Here is a 16,399-nt window from a genome sequence, read left to right as displayed (position 1 = left end):
TTCTTGATGCCTAGGGTCCGAAATAAAAATTTATATTGGTGTCAAAGCCAGTGACCAATTGGAAATTAATATTAGGATGAAGAGTCGTGAAAGAAGGAGTACATCAGTTACTTTATCCTGCCATATTACACTCTGATCAAGGACACATTTGAGATGAAATATCGGCTTTTCATTTCATAAGACAAATAGCAACACTACCGCTCTGAATGTCTTGTGAATCGGGAATCAAATCCAGCTGGATCTCCTTAACTGGAGGGGAAACTGCTGCCTCATCATAATTCTAGCACGGAGCTAGATAGAGACGACGCAGACAAATGCAGTTGATAAAAAGTTTATTTTATTTATTTTGTTAAACGGAAGCCCAGTGGGGGCATACGCATCAGCCAGAGGCATGAAACGGGAAGGTCTTGGAAACTAACCAAAGGAAATGGCTCAAAACTAAAGGAAAATAACAAGATGGTTTGATGCACATGAAATACAACGTGTGCCATAGAGCTTATGGTACCATTCAACTTGATCCCAAGTACTCATTGTTTCAGGACGGTATATAACTTTCACAAAGGCAGGTACTACTTGCTAATATTACACAGGATGGTCAAGACTTTGAGGTATATAAACAACGGTTAAGAAAAGCAAATGTGGGTAGCAACAGACGTTAAGGTAGGTAATGTTAACTCCGAAGGACGGCGTACTCCTCTCTGGCACCCTTTGCCTGCGAAAGACCATGGTGGCAGTTTATGAGTCTGAGTATCAAACCCAAGTCGAAGACAAGTACGCTACCTCTGAGCTGTGACTCGAGAGGAAATGAAGTTTAAATTAGGACTTTTTGTGGGAGTGGTGTCACTCGCATACATCTTGAAATTTTGGTGTGTGCGAATGCTTGTGTCGTTGTTTTTTTTGTTGATGCACCGTAGTCTTTACAGAGTGTTGGTGTGGCCGAAGCAGTTTGTTGGCAAGGGTTATACTGGGTAGTTTGCCATTGTCTTCCTAGCGTTCTTTGTCCGTGCTCTATTCTTTTTTTTGATGCCGAGTGCCAAGTAAGGAAGCAGCACATACCATTTTTTAAGTCTTTGGTATGACTCGGCTGTGGTTTGAAATCCCGACCTTCCAGACGCTGAGCGGACGCTCCAAGCATTTCACCGCCGAGACTGATTTCTATACGAACACAAATGTATATCGCATTGATAATGCTTTATGATCACAAAACACATGGAGTCTATTTTTCATGCTGCCCACAATAGGTGTAGAAATGCTGGAGGTTTCACCCTGCATTTGTTAGAATACACAAAATAAAACGAACTGTGCATCGGTGGATTCTGGAAAGTTTGTGGATCCTGCGCATCTTACCCGGGGGGGGGGGGGGGGGGGCTAGAAGCGTCTCTGTGCTCCCACACCCTTCCAGTAGTCCAATATGTCATGCAAATCCTCGTGTTGTGCCAAACGCACCTTGCGCTTTAACGCATTTCCCGCCGCCAGTGGTTCATCTTCTGTGGGGACATGAACTACGGTGCGACGAAGGGGACGTCGAAGCTTCCGTAACAAAGACATCGTCCCGCGCGATCCCGCTGCTTCAGGGCTGGATGCGTATCCGCGCCCTGCAGGCACAGCCATTCTGCCCGCAGTGAGGTCTGAGCTTGGAGAGCCGCGCGGAGCTTCAATCGCACCGCTCGCTGGTCCTGGACAGGAGAAGCAGTGACGAGCAGGGGGAATGTCAAGGGGCTCGGGATGCAACGGAAGCAGGATGGGGTGAGTGAGGATTATAGGAACGGGGTTGCGCTCGGCACCTCTGTGAGCCTGCACTACTACGGGGCTGGCCACCCCATGGTCAGTGCTCGTGCAGCCCCCCTGGGCTCCGTGATTGCAGGAACCAAGTGGAATATACATTGCCTTGTCCAGAGCAGGGAGGCTTCGGGCAGTTCTCTCCGATCGAACAGGTGCCTCCAACCGTGCCTCCTGTAGATTCTGCTGTTGGTCCAACAGTGAGCTGACTGGATCATTGGCATCAGACTTAAGCACGTCGATGCAACTGTTAATGATGAGGTTCACACGATCCACTTCCCGAGCAATGGTCGATATCTCAACGCTGTCCTCACCAGGTGGCCTGAGCTCCATGTGTTCCTCATCTGCCCGGACCTCCATGTACTCACTCTTGCTGAGCGAGCCGCTCTGTGGGGATCGTGATCCGAACCTCGGACTTTTGCTTTCTTGGGGACTCCCTCGCTCCATGATCCCCGCTCTGGGAACTCCTGCAACGCTACTGGGGGACTTAACTCGCTGCCCCCCATCACTCTGCTGCCGCCCCAAGTCATGTTTGCGTCGTATGAAGCAGAATGCGGCCGCGAAGGCCAGGGCCAGAGCTCCTGCACTGCCAAATAGTGCGGCTGCACGGTACGTGCTTGAACTGGTTAATCCGAGTTGTGCTGAGTCACCAAGTTTATTTTCTCCCTCTATAGTAGACAATTGCAGGCACGTATGGTTAGTGTTGGGCCCGTTCCGGATAGAGACCACGCATACCATGTGTGTGCCACGTGGTGGAATCCCATGCATCGTTACATCCTCACTCCGGTCATGCAAGTTCTGCAGAACATGCTCACCACTGTTGTTGTAACTTGCGAGGGCATACATGCGGTCGAACGGCCTTGGAATTCGCACTCGGATTGTGGCAGAGCCGAGCGACGACCGCAGCAACTCTAGGCTCGGCCGTGTGTTTGGGGGCTGTGTGATGCCCCCCTGTTCGCCGTGCAAGACCTCTCTGATCAAGGGTGGGACGTCGTCTACATCAAGCATGCACGTCTCGCACCTTTCAGCGGGAGTTTCGGCACTTTCACCCTCATCGGTGGAAGTAGTGAAAGAGCTTTCGGGTGTCACTGGAGGCGTGTAGCCTTTGCAGGACTCGGAAAGTTCTTCCCTGGTGGTGCGCGGGAAGCCTTTCTGAGGACGTAGCAGGAATTGACCCATAAGATCCTCTGGGGTTTGACACTGTAGCAAGTCCAGACTCGGGACCCCCGCACCGCGAAAGCTCCCCATCCATCGGAGCAACGGAAGCATATCACAAGAGCAGTGCAGAGGATTCGCAGACAACTGGAGCCACTCGAGGTGACTCAGGTGTTGTATGGTCTTCGGGTTGAGGTTCCGGAGTTTGTTATCAGAGAGGTCCAGGGTATGGAGGTTTGGAGAGTCCCTGAGGGCACTTGCAGAGATTCGCCTTAGATGATTTGACTGGAGATACAGATATTCGAGTGAGAATAGACCACTAAAGGTGAGGTTTCCGATCGTGGCGAGGCGGTTTGTACCGAGTCTCAGCACACGGAGCGAGTCTTGAGTGGAAAAAGCTCCTTCTTCGATGAATTCGATGTGATTGTGACTTAGGTCCAGGTAAGAGAGGTTGGAAAACCGCATTATTTCCTCCTGCTTGATTTTCTTGATGTGGTTATGGTTGAGGCGCAGGTCTAAGATGGAGCCATTGATAGTGCGGGGAACCTCCTCGTATGGAGGCATGTTCTGGCTGCAGATGGCGCGAAGTGTCACGTCGTTATCACCCTCAAGGATCCAGCAGTCGGCAGTAACCGAGACCGAGAGGATGGCGATACGACAGCAGAACGTGACGAAGTGTCGCACGCCAGGGCTGTGAGGTCGCATCCCTCGTTCATCAATACCGGGACTCGAGGAGTCCGACGTTCGCTGGGCTTGACGGAGTCGGTTTGACTATGCCGGGCGTGGGAAGAATGTAGGATAGACGAGTGAGCACAGCAGGTCGTGCGGCTCTGTGCGCATCCTTCCCTCTCCACCGCATGCTGCTGCTTTCGCGCCCCATGCCTGGAGACCCCTCAATCAGGCACCATGACGTCACACCAACGTGGAAACCCTATGGGAAGAGAGAAAATACCAGTTGGCAGGTAGGATGAGACGAGACTCGCGTCTCTCTGAGGTTCGATACTCAGTACCGGACGGACGAACAAAGCGCTGTGGATTCCCACGCGCTCTGAGCCCCGCCCCCTAAATCCCATTCCCAGCCCAGCCCTTCATACGCTGCCTGTCCCGTTCCAGCCCGTCATCACCCATCCCGACCCTTCCTTCCCCACAACAAAGTCCTGGATCAAGGACCCTACTTCCCACCTCCCCCACAATGTCTCAGATCATTGGCCCTACTCCCCGTCCCCTCCTGGAAGGTCCCGGATCATGGATACTGGATGCGCGTCCATGCGAAACGCGAGCTCAAGGCGTTCGATTCTCGCGCACAGAGGAACACGTCGCGCGCTGGTAATACGCACGGTCATTAACACGGCACGGTCCCGGACATAACACGGCCGCTGATAAGGTGAACATAGCAGCAAAAGCATTCTGTGGTTGTACATAAAAAAAACCTATATAACTTGTATATCTTATACGCAGCGCGTTTGCCTACACCCTGGTGTACACCATGCCTGTGTGAATCCCATTATCCCCGAACATTTTCCGGTTTATTAAGCCTTCCATTGCTCGAACCTTTACATACCTTGCGATTCAGTATCCCCTTTGTAGGAAAATGAAAAACTTGGCGTTCTTTCTCCTGGAGTTCCTTTGCCATGCTCCAGATGCCCCTCGGACTCGCTCAACATAACAACAGTAATTATCACCTAGAACCACCTAGGGCTGAGCTATCAACTCTAACCAAGTCTTCAATGGCCCCCCAAGGACTCCCACTACACTCGCTTTTCATGTACATCATCCAAGCTCCACTTTGCACGTAGGGTCGAACTGCCTCCCCTGGCCCCGCCAATCTCGACGCTGAGAATACTCCTCATCCAATGAACCCCTCATCCCTCTCTTGCACTGACGTATAAACCATATAAGGAACTCTTAAAACATGCACTTTGATCGAAAATCTTTACAATTCAAGAGTAGATTTTTCTTCAAACAGAAGTCTGTTAAACATTTGCTATCACTGAGTTAGTGTTTTATTAAACAAACCTGCATTTCCCACGACGTGCTGGTGCTTGCCTTTCCTGCTGTTTTTAATATTTATTTTCATGCATCCTTCGATCGTTGTGATCGATGAGGGAGAGGGGTAATCATGTGTATTTCTACGGATATAAACATGATAATGTATGTATATATTTATGTACAGTCACGTGAAAAAGTAAGTACACCCCATGTAAAGTTTTGACTTTTTCAACATATTTCAACATACAGCTATTTGATCCTCATTTCAAAAATATTGATAGATAAAGGTGATATAATATAACAAATATCATGAAACATTTACATTTTGTAGTCCATTGTAAAATTTAAATAAACACAAATGCAAATTTCGCATGTGGAAAAAGTAAGTACACCCCTACATTTATCACTACTTCAAATACCTAAAATTAGAATCAGGTGCACCAGCTCAGGTGCAAATGATTAGAATGTAGCGGCTACCGCTGGGTTTTCACAATCGCCTTGCACCTATCAAGGATGCGGAGCGATCACCATGCCGGGCTCGTCCAGGACGCCCGGGCAGGCTCGCCCTCAACTTGCCAGGCCGCAGCCAGGACGCTCGGCCACGCCCCCTCTCACCTTTCCTGGGCAAACGCTCCGGGATAATGTGTATATATATATTGTTGCCCGATAAACGGGCTTTTGAGAGTACCTGAGTGTTTTGTTTGAATAAAGCAACTCGGACGAATTCCAGCTTTTTGTCGCGTCCATTCTTCCGATCGACGTGGGAGCCCAAGCTCCTTCATTGGTGACCTACCGACATGGACACGGCAGTGGCCCTTAAACTGCCTACCTTCTGGGAGGCTCACGCGGCGGTTTGGTTCGCACAGGCGGACTCCCTGTTCGCCCTGCGAGGCATCACGGCCGACGACACCCGCTTCCACCATGTGGTAGCAGCGCTCGGTTCAGCCACCGCGGCCCGCGCCCTGAGCTTCCTCGAGAGCCCGCCAGCCGCTGACAAATACGGCGCGATTAAAAAGCTCCTCCTCGACGCTTTCGCCCTCCCATCGGTGAAACGCGCACGGCGCCTGCTCGACCTGCCCGAGCTCGGCGACACGCGCCCTTCCGAGCGAATGGACTACATGCTTTCGCTGCTCGGCGAGCACTCTCCGGCATTCCTGTTCCGGGAGCTGTTCCTCCGTCAGCTGCCTAGCCCAGTACGCCTCGCCCTGGCAAACACGACGATCACGGATCCCCGTGCCCTTGCCAGGGAAGCCGACAAGATCTCCGCCGCAGGCCAGCGCATCGCAGCAGCGACCTGGGGCCCACCGCCGTCCGACGCAACACCCATGGCACTCGAGCACCCGGCACGGTCGACGACCGAACTGCCGACGCAATTGGCGGCCGCTACACTGAGCCGACCACCTCCAGCACGACGACCGGGGCCTCCACCTGACCAAGCGTGGTGTTACTATCATGCCAGGTTCGGACAGAAGGCCCGGACATGCCGACCCCCGTGCACCTTCGGCAGGCCGGGAAACGGCCGGGCCGGCGTTCATTACCAGCCATGAGCGCCAGCCACACGGGCAACTTACTGTTCATCACGGATAAAGCGTCCGGACGGCGCTTCCTGTGCGACACCGGTGCCCAACTGAGCATCATACCCACCTCTGACCAGGACAGGCAGTCCGCGGTTTGCGGCCCCTCCTTGGTTGCGGCCAACGGATCGGCCATCTGCACCTTCGGCCCGCGCAACGTCACCCTCTGCTTCGGCGGCCAACGCTTTGCTTGGACGTTTGTAACCGCAAACGTGCCCATGGCTCTGCGAGGCGCCGACTTCCTCTGCGCACACAGACTGCTGGTGGACGTCCAACGGCGTCGTTTAATCAGCGCCGAAACCTTCAGCTCCCTGGTATGCACATTGAGCAGCTCCGCACCGACCGAGCTGGCATGCGCCCTCCCGGCGGTGAACGAGTTTGCTCGCCTGCTCACGGAGTTCCCGGCCCTCACGTGGCCGACGTTTTCAGCCGTCGCAGTACGGCATGGGATCGAGCACCACATACCAACCACGGGCCCGCCGGTCTATGCCAGAGCCCGCCGCCTCGACCCAGCCAAGCTCGCCGTGGCCAAAGCCGAGTTCGACGCTTTAGAACACCTCGGCATCGTGCGGCGCTCCGATAGCGCGTGGGCTTCGCCACTACACATCGTCCCAAAGCCAGGGGGCGGCTGGCGCCCATGTGGCAACTACCGCCGCCTTAATGATGCTACCACCCCCGACAGGTATCCGATCCCGCACATCCAAGACTTCTCCGCCCGTCTGGTGGGACGGGTCATTTTTTCGAAAATTGATCTCATACGGGGATATCACCAGGTACCTGTCAGGGCGGCCGACGTCCCTAAAACGGCAGTCATCACGCCGTTCGGCTTATTCGAATTCTTACGGATGCCGTTTGGTCTCAAGAACGCGGCTCAGGCGTTCCAGCGCTTGATGGACGGCGTGCTGCATGACCTGCCGTTCCTTTTCGTTTACCTGGACGACATCCTCGTCGCCAGCACGTCCCGGGCTGAGCACCTCCTCCACCTCCGAACACTGTTCGGGCACCTCAGCGAGCACGGCCTCATCGTCAACCCGGCCAAATGCCACTTCGGCACGACGGCCGTTGATTTTTTGGGCCACCACATCACCAAGAACGGGGCCGTGCCACTGCCAACCAAGGTCGAGGCCATCACCACGTTCCCGCGTCCCCGCACCATAAAGGCCCTGCAGGAATTCCTGGGAATGGTGAATTTTTATCACCGCTTTGTGCCCCGCGCTGCTCAACTCATGCGGCCCCTCTACGAAGCCCTCCGGGGCAAGCCGGCCAAGCACGACATCGCCTGGTCCGCAGCAATGGACGCGGCCTTTCAAAGCTCAAAGCGGGCCCTCGCCGACGCAACACTGCTCGCTCACCCGGTGCTCAACGCTCCCATCGCCCTCACCACGGATGCCTCCGACTACGCGGTGGGCGCCGTACATGAGCAATGGGTGAACGGGGTTTGGCAGCTACTCGCTTTTTTCAGCCGGCAGCTCTGGCCGAACGAGCTCAAATACAGCACGTTTGACCATGAGCTCCTCGGTCTACACCTGGCCGTCCGCCATTTCCGCCACCTCCTGGAGGGCCGACCTTTCATGGCGTTCGTCGACCACAAGCCGTTGGTTTACGCAATGGCCAAGGTCAAGGAGCCGTGGTCGGCCCGCCAACAGCGCCACCTCTCCGCCGTGTCGGAGTTTACCACGGACATCCGGCACGTCGCCGGCAAAAACAGCGCCGTGGCCGACTGTCTTTCCCGGGCCAGCGCGAACGCGGTCCACCTGGGCGTGGACTTCGCGCTTATGGCGGCGGACCAAACCACCGACACCACGGTGCAAGCCCTCCGGGCGGCAGACACGGGCCTCCGCCTGGCCGACATCCCCTTCGCGGACACTGTCCTGCTCTGCGACGTCTCCCAAGGCCAGCCTCGCCCCATCGTGCCCATCACCTGGCAACGCCGCATCTTCGCCTCCCTCCACGGCCTTTCCCACCCAGGCCGGAAAGCTTCCCAGAAGCTGGTGTCGGCGCGATTCGTCTGATACGGCCTTCGTCGGGATGTCCGCGATTGGACCAGCACCTGCACAGCCTGCCAACGGGCCAAGGTCCACCGACACACCCAGGCCCCGCTGGCACCTTTCACCGTGCCCGAACGACGTTTCGACCACGTCAACGTGGATCTGGTGGGCCCCCTACCCCCGTCACGGGGGTTCACACACCTGCTCACCATGGTGGACAGGACCACCAGGTGGCCGGAGGCCGTTCCCCTCATCTCCACCACCACCGCCGACGTGGCGCAGGCTTTCATCGCCACCTGGGTCGCCCGCTTCGGCGCACCGGCGGACATCTCGTCAGACCGCGGACCACAGTTCACCTCCGAGCTGTGGGGTGCGGTCGCCCGCAACCTGGGGGTCAAGCTCCACCGTACTACGGCCTACCACCCCCAAGCAAACGGGTTGTGCGAGCGATTCCACCGCTCCATGAAGGCCGCGCTCATGGCCGGCCTTCAAGACGGCGGTTGGGCCGACCAGCTGCCATGGGTCCTTTTGGGCCTCCGCACGGCCCCCAAGGAGGACCTCCAGGCATCCACCGCCGAGCTTGTCTACGGCCAGGCGCTACGCGTCCCGGGCGAATTCGTGCCCGACGCTACCAGTCCCTGGTCCGCAGCTCACCAGCGCTCGGACCTCCAGGAGGCCGCCCGACGGTTTGTCCCCGTGCCAGCATCCCACCACGGTGACCCCCAGTCCTACGTCCCCCCAGCACTTCGCACAGCGGAGTATGTTTTTGTGCGTCACGACGCACATCGGGGGCCACTCCGGCCGCCGTACGATGGGCCCTTCCGGGTCCTGCTTCGGGACGACATGTCGTTCGTCATCGACATCGGCGGCAGGTCGGACCGGATTGCGGTGGACCGCCTCAAGCCGGCGCACGTGGACGTCGACCAACCACCATGGGTGGCCCTTCCGCCGAGGCGAGGCCGCCCCCCGTCCACGGTGCCCCCCACTCGACCGCCCACCACCACACCGGACCCCCCCCCCACGACCCGCCAGGGGTCGCTTCGGCCGGGTCATCAGGACCCCCCTCAAATTGACCCTGCCGGTGCAAGTCGATTCTGGGGGGACGTGTGTAGCGGCTACCGCTGGGTTTTCACAATCGCCTTGCACCTATCAAGGACGCGGAGCGATCACCATGCCGGGCTCGTCCAGGATGCCCGGGCAGGCCCGCGCTCAACTTGCCAGGCCTCGGTCGAGACGCTCGGCCACGCCCCCTCTCACCTTTCCTGGGCAAACGCTCCGGGATAATGTGTATATATATATTGCTGCCCGATAAACGGGCTTTTGAGAGTACCTGAGTGTTTTGTTTGAATAAAGCAACTCGGACGAATTCCAGCTTTTTGTCGCGTCCATTCTTCCGATCGACGTGGGAGCCCGAGCTCCTTCAAGAACATCGTTAGAGAGGATCTTGGAGGAACCTGTCTTATTTAAACCTCAGACATTTAGTTTGGTTTGCTCTTTGTTGTTGAAGTGTGCAGCGTCACCATGCCTATATCAAAAGATCTCTCTGAGGCCTTCAGAAAGAAGGTTATAGATGCCTACGAGTCTGGGAAGGGATTTAAAAAGATCTCCAAACAATTTGAAATCAATCATTCGACTGTCCAAAAGATCATCTACAAGTGGAGAAGATTCCAAACAACTGCCAACTTGTTCAGGCCAGGCCGCCCCAGCAGGTTCAGCCCGAGAGCAGACCGCAAGATGCTGAAAGAAGTCTCTAAGAACCCCAGAATGTCATCACGGGACCTACAGGTAGCTCTTGCCACTGTTGATGTCAAAGTGCACGAGTCTACCATTAGAAAGAGGCTGCACAAATTTGATCTACATGGGAGGTGTGCCAGGAGGAAACCTTTGCTGTCCAGAAAGAACATCAGGGCAAGACTAACGTTTGCCAATGAACACCTCGGCAAAGACCAGCACTTCTGGAACAATGTGCTCTGGACAGATGAGTCAAAGGTAGAGCTATTTGGCCACAGTACCAGAAGACATGTTTGGGGAAAACCAAAGACAGCATTTGACCACAAGAACCTGATACCAACTGTAAAGCATGGTGGTGGAAATATTATGGTTTGGGGCAGCTTTGCTGCATCAGGGCCTGGGAAGCTCACCATCATAGAATCCACCATGAATTCTTCATTGTATCAGAGGGTGCTTGAGGATAATGTGAGGCCATCTGTCAGAGAGTTGAAGCTCAACCGAAGGTGGACCTTGCAACATAACAATGACCGGAAACATACCAGTAAATCCACCAAGGAATGGCTGAAAAGAAAGAAATGGAGGGTTCTGGAATGGCCAAGTCAAAGCCCGGATCTAAATCCCATCGAGATGTTTTGGGGGATTTGAAACGAGCTGTGCATGCAAGAAACCCCTCAAACATCCCACAGCTGAAAGAATTCTGCATGGAGGAGTGGGCAAAAATTTCTCCCAGTCGATGTCAGAGACTGGTAGACAGTTATAAGAAACACCTCCTTGAGGTTGTTTCTGCCAAAGGGGGCAATACCACCTATTAGAGCCAAGGGTGTACTTACTTTTTCCACATGCGAAATTTGCATTTATGTTTATTTAAATTATACAATGGACTGCAAATGTAAATGTTTCATGATATTTGTTATATTAGGGCGTGCCCGTAGGTGGGTGCAAAAAAACATGTGTGCAAACAACAACAACAAAAAAAAACTTTGAAACCACGTGGCAGTAACGACCACAGAACCCCCCCCTCTATTTACATGAAATGGTTTGGTCCATTCGCAAAGCCAAAGCGAACGGCTTGCGAGTACGGTAGAACCCCCCCCCCCCCCCTCTATTTACATGAAATGGTTTGGTCCATTCGCAAAGCCAAAGCGAACGGCTTGCGAGTACGGTGACCATACCTTGGGAACCACTTGTCCGATTAATTTCAAACCTTGAAAAGGCACATCCTCAGGTCCCCAGCAATATACCTGGCAAGTTTCAAGTATATCGGACCCGTGGTTGTCGAGAAACAGCGGTCACAGACAAACACACAGACACACACACAGAGATTACTGGAATTATAGATAGATTATGTCTCCTTTATCTATCAATATTGTTGAAATGAAGATCAAATAGCTGTATGTTGAAATATGTTGAAAAGGTCAAAACTTTACATGGGGTGTACTTACTTTTTCACGTGACTGTATATACAGTGCATTCAGAAAGTATTCAGACCCCTTCACTTTTTTCACATTTTGTTATGTTGCAGCCTTATGCTGAAATCGTTTAAATTCATTTTTTCCCTCATCAATCTACACTCAATACCCCATAATGACAAAGAGAAAACAGGATGTCAGAAAGTTTTGCAAATTTATTAAAAAGAAAAAACTGAAATATCACATTGACATAAGTATTCATACCCTTTGCTAGGACACTTTAAATTTAGCTCAGGTGCCTCCCATTTCTCTTGATCATCTTTGAGATATTTCTACACCTTGATTGGAGTCCAACGGTGGTAAATTCAATTGATTGGACATGATTTGGAAAGGCACACACCTGTCTATATAAGGTCTCACAGCTGACAATACATATCAGAGCAAAAACCAAGCCATGAGGTCGAAGGAACTGCCTGCAGAGCTCAGAGACAGGATTGTGTCGAGGCACAGATGTGCCTACAAAAAAAGCCTACAAAAAAAATTTCTGCTGCATTGAAGGTTCCCAAGAGCACAGTGGCCTCAATAATTCTTTATAAATAAATAAATTAATATATATATATGTATATATATATATATATAAATTAATATATATATACACATGTATATATACACACACATATATATATATATATATATATATATATATATATATATATATATATATATATATATATATATATATTGTTGCGGATCTCCGACGTCGGCTCTCCCCTTATCAAGGGGGGATTAATCCCCTTGTCTTTTTATCTGGCCGACGCGAGTCCTGGAAGTTATAACCTCCTTCCCGGCACGGCGTTAGGTAGGGTTTGTTAGGCCTAGGGATTCGCTACGACCTAAGTACTAACGCCGACCGGGAACGAGGGAATAACTCCCGCTCGAACCACGGATATTGATGGGATATGCCGAGCGGATAGCAATCCGCGATCCGAGCTGTTGACAAATGACTAGACCCGATTCTAAGCGGTTGCGATCGTGCCATGCTTACCCAATGAGAGAAAAGACTGATGTGATCAGATAAGAGGAAACCAGGAAAATAGGAAGAACAGAGCAATTTATTACAAATGTACAAGAAGAAGTGGAAACGAAAGGAATATACAAGAAAGAAAGAGGAAGGAGAAGCACACAGGGCAGCCTTAATTACAGTCTTATCTTATTGCCTGGACAAATGGGCCCATCTCACACACAGTCACTCACACGGGGAATTGCAGATGGTAGGTTGGAAGGTCACCAGCGCGTCCAGGTAACGCAAACGGACAATTATATCACGTGGGAAGGCTGGCATATTGCGTACGAACTTTGCGCACGACTTGCGCCAAACGCCGCCTCCCCAATGCCTGTACGCAAGCGCCAATTGTGCAAGTCCTGTCCTCTCCGCACTGTCCTAAGGTCGACCTTCGCACAGTCCTCCAAATCGCAGCAGTCCTGGACAGTCCTCAGCGAGAGTTCTTTGGTAATCAGCGCCAGCGAGTAAGTCCTTTCAATGCCAATCTTTTACTCGAGTCCTTTTAGCACAAGCTTCCGCTGTAAGTCCTCTTTCACGAGCGCCGCTGCATAAGTCTTCTTTAACGAGCGCCGCTGCATAAGTCCTCCAAATCGCAGCAGTCCTGGGCAGTCCTCAGCGAGAGTTCTTTGGTAATCAGCACCAGCGAGTAAGTCCTTTCAATGCCAATCTTTTACTCGAGTCCTTTTAGCACAAGCTTCCACTGTAAGTCCTCTTTAACGAGCGCCGCTGCATAAGTCCTGTAAAAGGGCTTTGTGCGCTGGCTTTTATAAGTGAAGCCAGCGAACGCTCCGCGAGCCCCAAACACGCCCTGTCAGGCGATGTCACTCCAGCCCTGGTTGGCTAGTTATCGCTTACCGGCCCCGCCCTGACGGCTGGGTGACGTGGCCACACCTCCTCCTTGGTGCTCCACCCCCTTTTTCCGGGCTTCACCTCGTGGCTTATGGCGGCGTTTAGCGAGCTCACGCTCAAGGGCAGCGAACGCTGCTAACAAAGGCGCGTAACAAATTGGGAAGGGCCATGGGGCACAGACTGGAGTGTGCCTAATGGCGTCGCTTGGAGGGAGGCTGCAAAATGGACGAAAGAGCCTACTTCTTATTTGATTGACACAACGCAGATTCAACTATTGGAAAATGCCTTATCTAAACACATACTAAGGAATAACTGATGTCCTATGGTGACCTACGTGTTGCGTGTGGCCTATCTATGGGGTGCTACCTTTAATGATGTGATATTTACAACAAGTGTTGGTTCTCAAAACCGCAACACTGCACCCCTCCTTTTGCCAGGCTCGGCCCAAGCCGAAACATCAGGACTATCTTTTACATCTACATGTGACACTTAGGTGTGGTTACCCTCTACTTTTAACCTACTACCCTGAGTGCGACAGTTTTAACACTAGATATGTCCCCCCTGCTGCGTTGTGTCCTACCTAACTGACTCACACCCACAATTAACCGAATTACGGAATGGTTTTCAAACTAAACATTTAAGCCGGTGGGGAGCATTATTTACAAGACACTACCAGTTAATTATTTACAAAACTACAACCCTGGACCTGTCTTTTGTGGGAAAAAGAAGAAAGATTTTGATAAGAGGAAATACCATTGCACTGCACTGCACCGATACACCATACACCCATATGCACCTAAATAATAAAATGCACACAAAGCACCATCATCAAAATGCACAAAAACATTTCAATAATTATTATAAATGATGACGTCTTGTGCTTATCTGCTGGGCCGATGGATCTTGGCTTGATCTTCTTGCTTGATGGATCAATTTAATAAAAAGGGCACAAACCGCGTCTGCTTCTTTATTTATGGCCAGCAGGGCCAACTCAGGTGGTCCGCCTGCATGGCATCGATGCCACTTAAAACAGTGGTCCACAAGCCAGATACTGCTGGCAATAATGGTCTGTCCCAACAAAGGTGCCAGGCCACAGAACGTGTGGTCCATAGGTGCCAGGCCACAGAACATGTGGTCCATAGGTGCCAGGCCACAAAACGTGTGGTCCATATGGTGTATCAGTGCAGGCAGGCAGGCGGGCAGGCAGCAAGAGTGCGGCCGCACAATTCAGGACACCTGCACACTCCCCTCGCACAAAAGACCATGGTCCATGAGTGGGGAAGGAAGACAAAGCAGAGGTTAGCGGGGGCAAGGGCGCAAGGGTACACATCAGAACAAGGCAATGCGACATGAAGGGCGCGGGAGAGCGAGCTGAGAAAGCTCGTCCCTACTCGTACGTCACCCCCCATGTCAGCCTACACTACCCTTGCCCTTCCCCGTATTTACGCAATTTACAAATCCGTCTCTACTGTCTCATCCCCAATATCTCCCCTAAACCAAATTCGTTACCAATCCCTCCCAAGAAGGAAGGGATGGAATAACCACAATGTCTCACCCACGTCAAGATGCGTCTTACATTCCATAATACTTGCAAAAACCTGGTGTGGAGTCCTGTCACCTCGGTGAGTGGATGCGGATGGTGCGAAGAGATTTTCTCCTAACTATTCTCTGATTGACATGAACACAGTTACTCTACCCGGGGTCTTGCCCTGCCAATCCATTGGCCACCTTATACTATGTGGTTCTCGAAACCAATTCCCATCGACCATACTGTGGTGCTCTCCCAATTTGGGGTCTCACTCCCCCCATTTTTCCATCTGTGCCCTCGCACAATTTCGGGGCTGGGCCGTGTGGCTCTCCCAGCAGGTCTACTTACCTGCGCACCTCCGCCACTGAACGTCGCCACCCGAGCTTGCCTGCTCCTCGCGACTACCTAACTGGGGAAGGCCCTCCCTGGCACTTACCCCCTCTATGCCCCCTCTGGCATTGGGCTACCCGGGTCCTCCTCCTCGGATCCTCGGGCGCCGCTGAACACCACTGAACTGGACTCTAACTGGCTCCCAGAGCCTACCTGCAGCCTCACCTGGCTGACAGACTACCAGTGGTAGAGTGCTCAATAACCACACGCACTAACAGGCTCACACGCCCAGCCATTCCACTTCACTTATGCACCCAACAAAACACTAATTTGCAACTACACGCACCACAGATGTCAATATCCAAACAATTTACCTACTCCCTCTACCTAACTTTAAACTACCCTCCCCGGGTATTCGTGAAGGGGTCCATCCTTCCCCCATTCACTCCTTCACACTATGCACTCCACTCCACTCTTTCCACTCTCCATTCACTCCACACCATTTATTCCACACAACCATTCTCTACTTGCACACCATGCAAGTCAATCACTCAACACAATGACACACATCCTCAATACTCCACTCATACACTTTCACACACACACACAAATCCCTCTCGAGCATTGCCTCATTTGCTCACCAGCACTACAAGGACTTCCATTCACAATGCCTCATTTCCGCCTAAACCTCAAGCTCATACACACAGCACCATCTAGCTATCTACTCCCTTCTAATACTAGTGCTTCCCGTCATCCCTTATACTAAGCACTCCCTCGTCGTTATCATCCATCTAAACTCTCTACGTCCCCACTACTTGTACAATGTCACTACTTAAATCTCAAGTCTCCTAAAGTCATCTCTAGATCCCTAACGATTATCCAAGCCAACCCTGGCTAGCTTTCACCGCCAAACCCCATAATCCTATAGCTCCTCTGCCCCCAACAAGAAGGAATGGTACAACTACCATTCGCTATCATCACTGCTACTAGTCCACTACTCTGAG

The 16,399-nt window shown here is 52.3% G+C and overlaps 1 protein-coding gene across 2 annotated transcripts in view; it reads right to left on the bottom strand.

Moving 5' to 3' along the window:
* Positions 1–320: 320 nt before the first annotated feature.
* The window catches only part of LOC137428345 (protein ELFN1-like), a 63,153-nt gene continuing 47,074 nt past the window's right edge, over positions 321–16,399 (bottom strand). Inside the window, exons 1-2 of one of the 2 annotated variants that reach the window (XM_068118270.2) lie at positions 4,496–4,814; positions 321–3,865 (exon numbers count right to left, since the gene is read on the bottom strand). In XM_068118270.2, coding sequence (XP_067974371.2) covers positions 1,369–3,639 — 2,271 coding nt within the window. In that variant the 5' untranslated portion in view covers positions 3,640–3,865; positions 4,496–4,814 and the 3' untranslated portion in view covers positions 321–1,368. Of the gene's footprint in view, positions 3,866–4,495; positions 4,815–16,399 lie in introns of those variants that run through there. The other variant, XM_078778975.1, reaches the window with a different exon arrangement.

This window comes from Myxine glutinosa, chromosome 5 (assembly GCF_964187855.1).
Source record: "Myxine glutinosa chromosome 5, kmMyxGlut1.1, whole genome shotgun sequence".
Classification (NCBI taxonomy): Eukaryota; Metazoa; Chordata; class Myxini; order Myxiniformes; family Myxinidae; genus Myxine; species Myxine glutinosa.
This window is presented reverse-complemented; position numbering and strand designations above follow the sequence as displayed.